Source organism: Trachemys scripta, chromosome 6 (assembly GCF_013100865.1).
Source record: "Trachemys scripta elegans isolate TJP31775 chromosome 6, CAS_Tse_1.0, whole genome shotgun sequence".
NCBI lineage: Eukaryota > Metazoa > Chordata > Testudines > Emydidae > Trachemys > Trachemys scripta.
The window spans coordinates 42,135,162-42,148,282 of NC_048303.1; the positions used below are offsets into that span (position 1 = coordinate 42,135,162).

The window sequence follows — 13,121 nt, forward strand, 5'->3', positions numbered from 1 at the left end:
CTCACTTGAGTCAGACGAGGAAGAGGATGAAACTTCTGGTCCTGAACCATCAATGTCACAGGACCCACATTTTCTCCCATCCTCCTCCTCTGAACCACACCTGATAACACAAGGTGAACTGAATGACCTTGTCAGGGATTTGGAACTATCCAAGAGTAAGGCAGAGCTGTTGGGCTCCAGACTACAGCAGTGGAATCTCCTGGCAGGTGATGGTAGGGTTTCCATGTTCCGTGACCGTCAAAAGGATCTTGTCCCATTCTTCTTCATGGAAGGTGATCTTGGTAGCCTGCAACAACATTGATGGTGTGATGGCAGCCCTCAACATCGTTCACGATTCAGATGAGTAGAGACTGTTCATTGATTCGTCGAAGAAGAGTCTTAAAGCTGTTTTACTGCATAATGGCAATGTTTTGCCATCAATTCCAGTTGGTCATGCAGTCCATATGAAGGAAACCTATGACAACATGAAACAACTTTTGAGGTGCATAAATTATAACCAACATCAGTGGCAGCTTTGTGGCGATTTGAAGGTGGTTGTTCTCTTGCTTGGTCTGCAGACTGGATACACAAAGTACTGCTGTTTTCTCTGCGAATGGGATAGTCGTGCAAGAGATTCCCACTACATCAAGAAAGATTGGCCACTCCGAAAGTCATTGGAGCCTGGGAGGAAAAGTGTTCAGCATCCACCACTTGTTGACTCAAGGAAGATTTTGTTACCACCCTTACACATCAAGCTGGGTGTGATGAAGAACTTTGTCAAGGCCATTGACAAAACACAAGCAGCTTTCAAGTACCTCCGTGGAAAATTTCCAAGGTTAAGTGAAGCTAAGATAAAGGAAGGTGTCTTTGTTGGTCCTCAGATTTGTGAACTTCTTTGAGATGATGCATTTGACAATGCTCTGCATGGCAAGGAAAAGACGGCATGGAAAGCCTTCCAGTTAGTGGCAATAAATTTTCTCGGAAACAACAAGGCAGACAACTACAGGTTGCTGGTGGAAAACCTCCTCAAGGCATACAAAAGCCTTGGTTGCAACATGTCACTAAAGATACATTTTTTGCACTCTCATCTAGATTTTTTTCCACCGAACTGCGGAGCAGTGAGCGACGAGCACGGTGAGCGATTTCACCAGGACATTGCAGCAATGGAGAAACGCTATCAGGGCAAATGGAGCCCATCGGTGCTTGCAGACTATTGCTGGACAGTGACAAGAGATGCTCCATTTAATGAATACAAGAGACAAGCCAAGAAGCGCCAAGTAGACACTGAATAGGACCAAACTATGTACATAATAGTTTTTTGCCTTTTGTTTCATAATAAATTTTATTTCTATAACCCTCTTGCTGATTTTTGAAGTGTTACATAAACAGGACAGGTGAAATATTATCATGTAAAGCAACCATAAACACATGAAAAGACCTAGGTTTACAATTTATGATTAAAACTCTACTATCTACACAATATACATAGACCTAAAATGTAAAAACTTAAATATCTTAGAAACAGTAGCCAATCAGTTGTTTTAATTGTCATATTTGAATTCAGCACATCAAAATACATAATAAATAGCACACTTTATCTCTGAAGCCGACAACTTCTCAAAAATTGTAGACCAGTGTTACAAGCAACGATGTAGGCAGTTGGAAGAAAGAGATGAAGAATACTGGCCATTGAGAGGTGGGCTTCAATTGAACAATTCCAAACTTTTGCATGTTGTGTTGGTGCATGACCACACTGTTAAAATAATAGCAAATTGTATATTATCTAATATACCAATATTTTTCCCCATCACAAAATCCACCATTCCTCATCAACCTGAAATCTGTTCTCAGTAGCTTTGGTTGTATCCGTTCACTGAGAATGTGGGTTTTCACAGAAATAATAAGTTTCTTTAACTCCTCTTTCCAAAAAGGAGTTGGCCGCTTCTTTGTGCCATCCCTTCCAATATTGGAATTTCCAATTGAGTGCTTTCCGGTATCCAGCTGTGCAGTGTATGGAAAAATTGCGCCACACAACGTATACTGCCTTATCTCTGTTGCTGGCTTATATCCTCATTTTTGTGACTATGTGACCAAGTGTCTGTAACAGGTATATAGCACTAGTCATATACGTGCCTTCATTCTTGGAAAAATATGTCCTAATAAATTTGTTAGTCTCTAAGGTGCCACAAGTACTCCTGTTCTTCTTTTTGCAAGTACCTGAAGTTGACTATAGGTACGTCTGTGCTTAAGGCAGCGTGTAGAGAACAGACAATGCAAGCAGGGTATAAATATCTGTGTAGATGGTGAGGCACTGCTTATAGAGTAGAATTCCCTACATGCTGGAGCCCCAGGGGTATATACTTTACATGGGTGCTCTATGCGCCGAAGCAGTGTCTCTCACATCTACACTGCTGTTTTTAGTGTCCTGCTGCCAGAGCCTTTCCCCATTGCAGCAAAAGACTCTGGTGGGGGGGAGGAAGCGGGGAAAGGTTCTGGTAACCAAAGCTATATGCTGCTGTGTGTAGCTATGGGCCTATTAGAGGAGTAGATGAGTGAGGTTGTGTGGCCTGCAGTGTGTAGTATGTCAGACTAGACAGTGGTCCCTTCTGGTCTTGTAGTCTGAGTGTGCTACACATACTCTACATGCTGCTGCACATGTAGATAAGGTCTTTGAGTCCATGAAGTAGATGCCAACATTTTTATGAAATGATAAATAAGAATTAGTTGTATGTTATTTATACCACTTCTGACTGGTGACGATGGAATTTACATCCGAATATCTCAACTTCAGAGAAAAATGTTACCGTTTTTCTTTTCCCCCAAAAACCTTACTACAGCTTATGCTGGCTAACACTATAAAACTAAAACTATTCTTGATGCTACAAGATAAATAATGGATACATGAGATAAAATTACTTCCTTGAGGGGGTTTTCTTGCTGGTTAGGGTGATCACTTATAGTTTAATAAATCATGAAAAATATTGTCATTCATAAATAAATGAGTACACCATATTTTTAAGTCTGGAATAAAATTTATTCTCTTCCCCCTCTCCAAAAATCAGTGGTACCATTTAAGTGCAGGATAGTACATAACAAGGTGTGAGAGATTTAGGTATTTTAATTGCTTCTGTGTTAGTCGCTTATATTTCAACCTCCGTCTCAATTCTCATGTCTCTATACTTATACAAGACTTGTGGTTAGCTCACAGCAGCATCACCTGCAGTTATTCCTTACAGATCGTATAATTTGGGAGAACTTTCCCTATTGAGTGTAGATATTTTCATCAAAACTAACTAATATTCTGTATAAACAGATGTAGATATAGAGCATTTTTATTGTGCAGCTGCATGTATATTCTGCACTCTTACCTGGGTGTTTCTCCTAACTCCCTTCCTCCCATCCATATACGCAAATCTCTTGCCCCTGTTTAGTGGTACTTTAAACCCAAGCTAGCTGGCAAGGCTGGGGTATGGGTTAGAGCCCAGGTTCTGCTTTCAATCAAGATGGTAATCTGCCTATTTTGCAGTGAGGATGTAAGCTAAACCACTCGAGTGCTGATAGCCCACTAGTGTCTTCCCACAGTAACTCCCGTGTGCCCAAGGTTCCAGAAGACCAGACAAGTTCTTACACAATTTACTGGGAAAGAATCATAGTGGTTTAGCTTTCTGCAGCACAAAGAACCATGGGATATGCTCCTGGAAGTCCTAGTAATACCCATGAGGAAGTGCAGCACCAGTGAGGACGCTAACTCAAGTATGTCTGAGCAGAATGGCTGCTCATGGTTGGGCCAGGCTGGCCTGGGTGCCAGTCACCCAAGCTTAACTCTTCAACAAAGATACCTGTAGTGACTTTGTGTATAATCATTAGAGCTTAAGCTTAGAGAATACAATCCTTTGTATAATGAAACCATCTTTGCCTTGAAGAAAACTTCTTATGAAACTTTGTCAGATAAGCAGCATTCCTTATAATGCAGAGTAAAATAGTAATCTCTGCTGTATTGTATGAAGAATATTCATGATTATATCACAAAAGATATTGTATTACAATTGTACATTATGTCCCATTGTTAAATATACAGGTGCAGAAGGCTTTGTTTAAAATAATGTATTTTAAACTGTTGCAAATTATTTTTCACTAGAACAGATTTTATTCTGCATTTCAGTTCTATTTCAAGAAAAGTTTACCTGAAAAATATATTGTGTGTGTGTGTGTGTATATATATCTTTGTATGTTTACACACATTATAGATATACTAAATATTTTATATGCAGTGTGTAATGTATATTAGTGTCAATAGTACCTCTGTGTTGAACACATTTCCTCTTAACTCAGCTTCTCATTATGCAGCAATTCTGTAAGCCTATGCCACATGGAAAGTCTTTAGATTAATTTTACTGTTCAGACACCAAAATAAAATATAATTGTTTGCATTGATTCTAGACACTGTAAAAATCTAAGATGAAACTAGCTTATGTATCATGTGGATCTGATCCTACCGTTGATTGCACACTCATAATTTCCATTTACTTTCCTGGGAGTTCTGAGTATGCAGGGCACTAAGGATTGGCCCGTCATGATTGTTTGTGTATATCAGTGGTTCTTAAACTTGGGCCACCGCTTGTTCAGGGAAAGCCCCTGGTGGGCCGGGCCGGTTTGTTTACCTGCCATGTCTGCAGGTTCAGCCAATTGCGGCTCCCACTGGCTGCAGTTCGCCGCTCCAGGCCAATGGGGGTTGCAGGAAGCGGCGCGGGCTGAGGGATGTGCTGTCTGCGGCTTCCCACAGCCCCCATTGGCTGGGAGCCGCAATTGGCCGAACCTGCAGACACGGCAGGTAAACAAACCGGCCTGACCCACCAGGGGCTTTCCCTGAACAAGCAGCAGCCCAAGTTTGAGAACCACTAGTGTATATCACATAAATAGGCTGTATAAACAAAGCAAATTGTGCTTATCCTACAAAGGTCACATACAAAGTTTTAAAACATCTGTTCTTTGCTGGTCACCATTGTGCACTTTAGCTGATCTATGCAGAGGTGTTTGGTTAATTTTGTTTGTTTGTTTACAGAGGTCCCCAGTTGTATAATCTGATAAATGTGATCTGACACTTTCTCCCACATAAAGCCAATGGAATCAGATTTGGATTGTGGGGCCTTCCCATTTGGATCAGGTCATAGATTGTGGGGCCAAAGATTGTACTTAACTGTTTGTATTTAAACATCTGATTATTTATTAGGGCCGACAAGTGTGTGTATACACACGCGCACGCACACACGCATGCATTAATAGTACGTTAATAAATGAATTGATCGTGTTCATTGTGAATTTAAAAAATTTCAACTTTAAAACACTGCAGAAAAGAAATCAGACCTGCATATTATAGAGAAGATAGCTAAGGTTTGACAGGAATATTTCCTACAGTAAAGAGAGGTACAAGAAATAACAGGTTTAACTTTCACTTCCACAACAATTTACATAAGGTCTATGTGGATTGAAGTCTGCAGATTTTACATTACCTCTGTAAATCTCACATATTTGTCTTGTCTGAATGTAATATGCAGTTTTAGCTCTTTCTATTAAATGATCCTATATTGTATCAAAAGCATAGATTTGTGAAGTTATGAAAGTGCTATTTAAAGAGAGCCACCTTGTGTTCTATAAACTGCTTTAGAGTGGAACGACCCTCATGAAGGTGGAAGAATTTTTTAAACTAAAAAAAAAAAATCTTATTGGCGTTTATGAACTGAGGTTTTTTTGATTGTCCAGTCCTTACAGTTTCTATACGAGTTTGATCCAGTGTACAAAGAGACATAAGATCATTGTTGTTCTTCCTCTATAATTCAAATTGAAAATATTTCATGTAAATATTATGCTATATGAAGCAAGAAATTAACATTGACTGTGTTACATTTCCAGGTTCACTCCAGGTCCAATGAACTTTATAGTATGTTGAGCCTATTTTTGAGTTTGTTTTCCATTTGTTGTTTCATGGTGTGGTCTTGAATCAATACCTTATTTAGCACAACAACCATTAAGAAAAATGGTTGCATTTTGTATAAGTATTTTGCATCTGCATCTACGTATATTTTCTACTATGGAAATTGAGCATGTAAAATGGCCCAAAATCACTTTTTCAGCATGTAATATTTTTAATGTTTTCACGTTTCACTCTTTACAAATTTAACTTTGAAAAAGCTTATTTTATTCTATTTAAACTACAGTGAGTAGAGAATTCACTTTTTTACCCTGCTGTTTTGTATTTCATTTTGCAATAGGGACACTCTGAGGTATTCAGATACATAATCAAATATTGTAGAAATAAAATGGAGATTTGAGGATGATGCACAGATAAATAGGAGTATCTACATTGGGATTTTAAAATCAGCTACCGTTAGCGTCCTTATACAAACCTAATACAGTCACTCAGCTGTTAAAAACCTGATCCACTATTTAAAAAAAATATACAAAAACAAATTGTCTATCTTTCTGCCTGATCTCTTTTCAAGTGCTAACACAATGGGAACAGTGGGTGATCTGTCAATGCATTTGGATTGTCGATGATGGTTTTGTATAAATATTGGGAGACTAAAAAATAAAATTCACACAGTAAAATATGATTTCATCTGCCTTTTCTCTGCAGCTCCATGGCTCATGCTGTGGTGTGAAATTTTCATTTTACACACTTTGCAGGCGGAGCACATGAATTATGTATTGAGCAAGAGAAATCTCCTGCTTCAAGTCCTATATGCATTTATCCAGGTTCTATCTCTATTACCAAAATGAATTGCAAATGGAGAAATGTTTGATAGAATATAGCTTAACTTCTTTGTTTAGCATTCAGCTTTTTTTCCATAGAAGGTTCTTTCGGTAGGAAGCTGTTTTGATTTTACTGTGGATTTATTTTAAAAAAAAAAATGAAAAATGTCAGAGAAATGCCAAACATCAGAACCTTTTTGTAGCCTTGATTTGGAATGCAAGGCTTTTTTTTATTCAGTAGAAATAGCTCCTGATAATGTTGGTTTCCGTCCCTGGCTATTTATTATTCCCAGAAAGACAATGAATTTCTTTCTTTCTAAAATTCAAAGAAAAAAAAATCAAGTTGTAATAAGAGAGACTAATTTAACTTGCCTTGTCCTTATGTTTGCTTGTGACCTGATGTATATTTAATAGTGTTTACAGGATCTTGGTTATGAAGTAGAAAATAAGACTTGCCTCATGTTTTAACTTTATCTTGAATTAGTTGGTTTGATTTTTTGGGTGGGAGGCTACAGTTCCCAGAAGGCCCTTGTATACTGTTGTTGTTTGAAGGAAAACTACAACTATTGTGCTCAGCACAGCATTTTAATAAGTCACATAATGACATGACATTTTCTGCCATGTATTACAGAATTGAAATAATGATCCTGTAGTTGTAGTTCCCAAAAATATTTTGGGAAAGTGAAAGGAAAACCTGTTCAGGCCTTGAGTTACATGAGCCCAATAGGGGATGTTTTTCACACATCTAAGATGAACTGCAAAACAGATTGAAAATTGACTTCAGTGCAGAAAATACATTTTAATTGTCTTTTAAAGAGTCATTTTTCAACCTCTGTGATATGTTCTTATTAGTTGCTGGTTCAGAAAAGCTATTCCAGAATGTAACACCATGAATATTGGAAGTCTTCATTGAAATCATGCACTTAATTTGTGGTGTCACAAAATGGTATATCGTTGAAATCTTCAATAAACCAGAGGAGTACTACGAGGATGTAATGTGGTGGAAAAATTGGTTCAAGGTTCAGTGTACACTAAAAATGGTCAGATCTCAACCTTGAATCTGAACATATTCTAATTACAGGTGGGCTATTTGTGTTCTTAGAATCAAGACAGCTCGGCCTATAGTTTTGATTCTAGTTCTATCCAGAACTGGAATGGGTGTATTCCTTGGTTAAGATGTGGCTAAATTCTTTTGTTACTGGTCTTTTAAGGGGAGGGTGGCGTCTTCCTTCTGTGTCCCCTTCCTCTTCTCATTTTTATCATCTCTCCCTTGAGCCCCAAAATGTAAATTTGGTGGTAGTGGTAAAGAAAAATGGGTTGGCCAAACACACCCTCTTTTCTGCATTATGTACCCTCAACCCGGATAAGAGTACAGGGTTGAATGAGCAGCTGCTGCTCCTCAGATGGCTGTCATTTCTTCTGTGCTTATCTTTCCTATCAATTATTAGTATTATTATTGCTGTGTTGCCAACTCTCATGACTTTTATCATGATTCTCAAGATATTTGATGTTTTTTCTTAAAGTTCCAGCTACTGGAGGCAAGTGATTACAAGAGATTTTGGATTTTTTGGACTTGACCCATGGTTTTTCAACAGATGGAGTTGGCACTGTTGTTATTGACAAACTCAGGACTTCCACTCTTTCCCCACAGTGGCCCTTTGTGAGAAGGGGACACTTTTTTGGTATTGAATTTAATTGGCTGCATGAGAGTTTGGTTAGGAGTAGGACTCCAGAAACCCAAGAAAGGAGTTAAAAATCTTGGACAGCCCTATCCAGAATGGGGCAAGTAATAAGGGTGAAACCGTAACCAGGATTAGCCCTTGAACCTTAATCCTACCATAAAGCAGAGTCATATGCCACTGCTTTACCATTTGTGTACTGAATGCCTTCCCTTGTCCATATCCACAGCCCTTTTTTGGTCAGGAGGAGGAGAGTGGGGACATGCATCACAGATCTTAACTCGGTTTATATGTCCTTTGGAGTACTTGTGGCATCTTAAAGACTAACAAATTTATTTGAGCATAAGCTTTCGTGGGCTACAGCCCACTTCATTGGATGCATGTAGTGGAAAATACAGTAGGAAGTTTTATATAAGGGAACACAGAGAAAATGAAACAATGTGTGTTACCATATACACTATAAGGAGAGTGATCAGTTAAGGTGAGCTATTATCAGCAGGAGAGAAAAAGAACTGTTTGTAGTGGTAATGGTTTCTCTTTTGTATTTTTACTTTTAAATTCATATTTGCTAACTATAGAGTCCTTGAGGAGGAATTCATGCTTAGGTTTGAAAAAGTTCAGTTATAAAATAGATGTTTAAGGTAGAAATTTCACAAAAGCACATGCATGCCACAAGTTTAAGCATACATTAAGTAGAGTCATAAACATACTTGGCACTTATTAAAAACATCTGCCTGCCATGCAAAGATCTCATTAACACATCATAAACATTAGTAATTTAATATCACTGTGCCCCAGTAAGATAGATAATTATCATCTCCATTTTACACATGAGAAAATTAGGCATGGAGTAGTTAGATAACTTGTCAAAGATCACACCAAAAGGGAGGAAGGATGGTCTTCTGGTTGTTGCCAGACTGGGACTCTGGAGACCTGGATCTGCCACAACTTCCTCTGTGACCTTGGACAAGTCACTTAATCTATCCTGTGTCTGTGTTCCCTAAAATGGGGATAGTATTTCCCATACCTTACAAAAGTGTGTTGTTGACAAAATTCTTCTATGATTTATTAATGAGTGAAGAGGGCTATATACATACCTAGGCAATCTGGATTCTATTTCTGGCTGTGAAACACTTCCACCTGTTTCCAGCCTGCACTAGCCACAAGACCTTCTGTCCCCTGGCATGCCTGAATATATATGAGTATATTAATATTTTGGTAATGGTATGTATTTGGGGTTGTGGGCAGCTTGGAAGTAAATTAGAATAGCCCTAAAGCTGATACCCATGGTAAATTTACCTTAAAATAGGACATCCGTGGAGTTTTCCATCTTCCAGTACTCCTTGACCTGTCCCATCTCCAGTAACAGCAAGACTTCACTTGGAGTTATGCTACAAATTCATTTGCACTGGCAGCTGGCAAATAGATAAGAGAGGTTTTGTAGGTACAAAGGGCAAGACCCTGGGTATTTATGCCGACAGGGTTCTGAGCAGTTTGTCAGGCAGTGATTCTTCGGAGAATGGTGCTCCCCTCCATCTCTGACAGACCTTCAAATCCCACAAGTTTAATAGATTTTAAGGCCAGTTGCAACCATTACATGATCTTGTCTGACCTCCTGTGTACCACAGGCCATTAATTTTATGCCAGCTACTCTTGCGTAGAGCCCAATAACTTGTTTAACTAAAGCATGTCTTCCAAAAAGGAATCCAGTCTTGATCTGAAGACGAAATTGAGAATCTGCCATGTACCTTTGTAGTTAGTTCCGATGGTTTATCATTCTCACTGTTAACCATGTATGCCTTATTTCAAATTTGAATTTGTCTGGCTGTGACATCCAGCAATTGGTACTTGTTATGCCCTTCTCCACTAGATTAAAGATCTGGTGTATTCTCCCCATGAAAGTACTCATACACTGTAATCAAGTCACCTCTTCATCCTCTTTTGAGCTCTAAGTATCTTACTGTGTAAGGCATTTTGGTCATCTCTTGAATCATTTGTGTAGCTCTTTTTTGCACCAAAATTTCTCCAAATTTTCCACATCTTTTAAAAAATGTGGATGCTGTACATAGTATTCCAGTATCGGTCACCTCCCTAATCTGACTCTCCTGGTTATACATCCAAGGATCATATTATGCCATAGCATCACACTGGGAACTCACATTGAGTTGTTTGTTCATTATGACCACTATCTCCCTTTTAGACTCACTGCTGTCGAGGATAGAGTCCCCAATTCTGAAGGTATGGACTGCTTTCTGTCTTTAGATGTGGCTGTATTAAAACAAATTTTGTAAGTAGGTTGTATTAAAACAAATTCTGTAAGTAGGATCCATTCAATCTGGATTGCTTGGTATGACTGCCCTGTCTTTATCTACCACATTGCCAATATGTGCATCATCCACAAATTTTAAGATTAAGGTTGTAATTCTTTGTGGCAGGGACCATCTTTTTATTGTTTGCACAGTGCCTGTATTGGATCAGTAGTCCATGACTGGGTCTTATATGCGCCACTTCAGTACAAATAATAATATTGCATTCATTTGGATGAATTTGTGGGGTCAGAGAAAGCAATACCACTGCTTAAGATTGGTTTACCTTCTAAAGGCGTGGTTTCACCAGATTTTCCACTTGCATCCTCTGTAGAAAATCCTGAAAGGTTCAGTCTCTCCCTAGAAGTTTTATTTGAATACCTACTACATAGTAAAACAAGCTTAGTAGAGGCCTCAAATGTTCATTTTAACTAACAAGTTTTTTGTGGAATACAGTTCAGTTTATCCATGGTAGGAAATGCTTCTCACAAGGTGAACTCTCAGAATGCTGAGCTGAGCAAAATGGGTATATTTTTTCTTTTTAAAGCGAAGAAAATATTTTTTGCTATTATAAAAGTGTTGAAGAATCTCTTTACTGGCATCACAAAAATGAAATATTCATATATTTTGACAGAGAAAACAAATGGCAGTACCAGAGAAAAAAGCTTCTTCTAAACAAGATGTGTCCCTATTAGACTTGGATGATTGTAAGTAATTTGGTTATATAACATTATTTATTTATTTATTTAAGAATGTGATCAAAGAATCTTTCATGTCAACAAGATAAATTCCTAATAATTTCCACAAATTTTAAATGGCTGAAGTAATGATCCTGTTCATTTATCATACCAATTAACTGGCACACATATAGATGTTAGTAAAATCACATACTTGTTCTTTTAAATGTGTAATTTGAAATTTGTGCTTGTCAAGTTTAGAATTCTGTCAGAAAGTATCTTTTTTTAATGTGCTAATATTTGAAACATGCATTTGTTTTGTGTGTCGTGACTTCATTTACCACTCAAGTCGAATTATTGCCTCAGGTGTACCTTAAACATTCCTTAGGATGTATTGATTTAATCAGTCTGGCAGCTAATTCAACTACTATAGAGAAGACATTATGAATTAAAATTTGAAGACCAGATAACAATGCAGTACTAAAACAAGATGGAAAGATCTGGAACTGTTTTCCTGTCTAAACCCTGTAGTGTGGATTCTTTAGGATTGTATAGGTCTTATTTTCAGACTCGTTTCTGAAAGTGAAATGCATACAGAAGTCATATTTGAGTCAATGAGAGACAAGCATGTGGAATTTCTAAAAGATTTAGGTCTATTGTCTTTAATTTTCCAAACACCATGAAAGAATATGGCACTGTTCATGTAGCACAGAAGTAATGAGTATGAAATACACAGGAAAAGTATGAGAGTAGCAATGGAGGAGAAGGAACAAAAGACTATTATATCAATTTAGAAAAGGAAGTTGTATTGAACATATGACGTAATAAAATCAGTAAAGTTGATTTATTACATTTTCTTAGTTTCTGTTGGACTCCCACCGTCATTCTTCAAAGCACTTTACATTAAGTTCAGACCTTTTGGTAAATATGAATTTCACCTTGGGAGTTTGCTATTATCTTCTGAGATATACCAGGTTAATATCTTCCTAAATTTTAAAAAATGCTTGAGCATAACTCAGCTAAATCAAGATGCTAACTTAGCATACATGCTATTAATTGAAGTATTTAATTGCCTTTAACAATGTATTTCATTTTTAAAAATTGTTAAATCCACTTCTATCAACTGTTCTTTTCCTGCAGTCAATCCTGTGTCAACTCCTGTAGCAGTTCCCACTCCAGCTATTCTCTCTCCAAGTTTAGTTGCTGACCTAGAGGGTTTAAGCTTGTCAAGGTCATCAGTCATTGATGTAAGTAATCTTTTTCCCCCCAGAAACCCCAACTAAACAAAAACAAATCCACTCAATTTAGTTGTTTCATGTGTTTTTGGGGAAGTCATTGATGAAAGTACCATAACAGGTACTTTTTTAAAGGATGTTGCAATTTCTCAATCTAGAATCTGTAGACAAATTGAACAACTTTTCCTGATCTATATTTGTGGCAGTTGGAAAGCTGGGGAAAGGAGGGTATGAATAATGAACATTTAGAATGGCTGCCTTCACTTGGTATTGTACAACCGTTTTAAGTATGGGCTCTTGCTCAGTCCTTCCTTCCAACTTGGCTTTCTTTCCAACCCCACGGAAATTTACACACTTACAAATCAGAACCAAACACGCACAAATCCAGTGAAAATGTTTCTAAAAATTAGAAACTAGAAATAATTGCTTGATGCTGGGTCCAGGAAGAAAGAAAAAACAAATTGCCAAGATACCAAAACATTTACACAGATAGCA

At 37.7% G+C, this 13,121-nt stretch overlaps 1 protein-coding gene across 2 annotated transcripts in view; it reads left to right on the forward strand.

Annotated features, from left to right (window-relative positions):
- The window catches only part of AP3B1 (adaptor related protein complex 3 subunit beta 1), a 282,184-nt gene that overhangs the window by 185,544 nt on the left and 83,519 nt on the right, over positions 1 to 13,121 (forward strand). For both annotated transcript variants that reach the window (XM_034773780.1, XM_034773779.1), the window contains exons 21-22: positions 11,349 to 11,421; positions 12,532 to 12,638. In XM_034773780.1, coding sequence (XP_034629671.1) covers positions 11,349 to 11,421; positions 12,532 to 12,638 — 180 coding nt within the window. The remainder of the gene's footprint in view (positions 1 to 11,348; positions 11,422 to 12,531; positions 12,639 to 13,121) is intronic.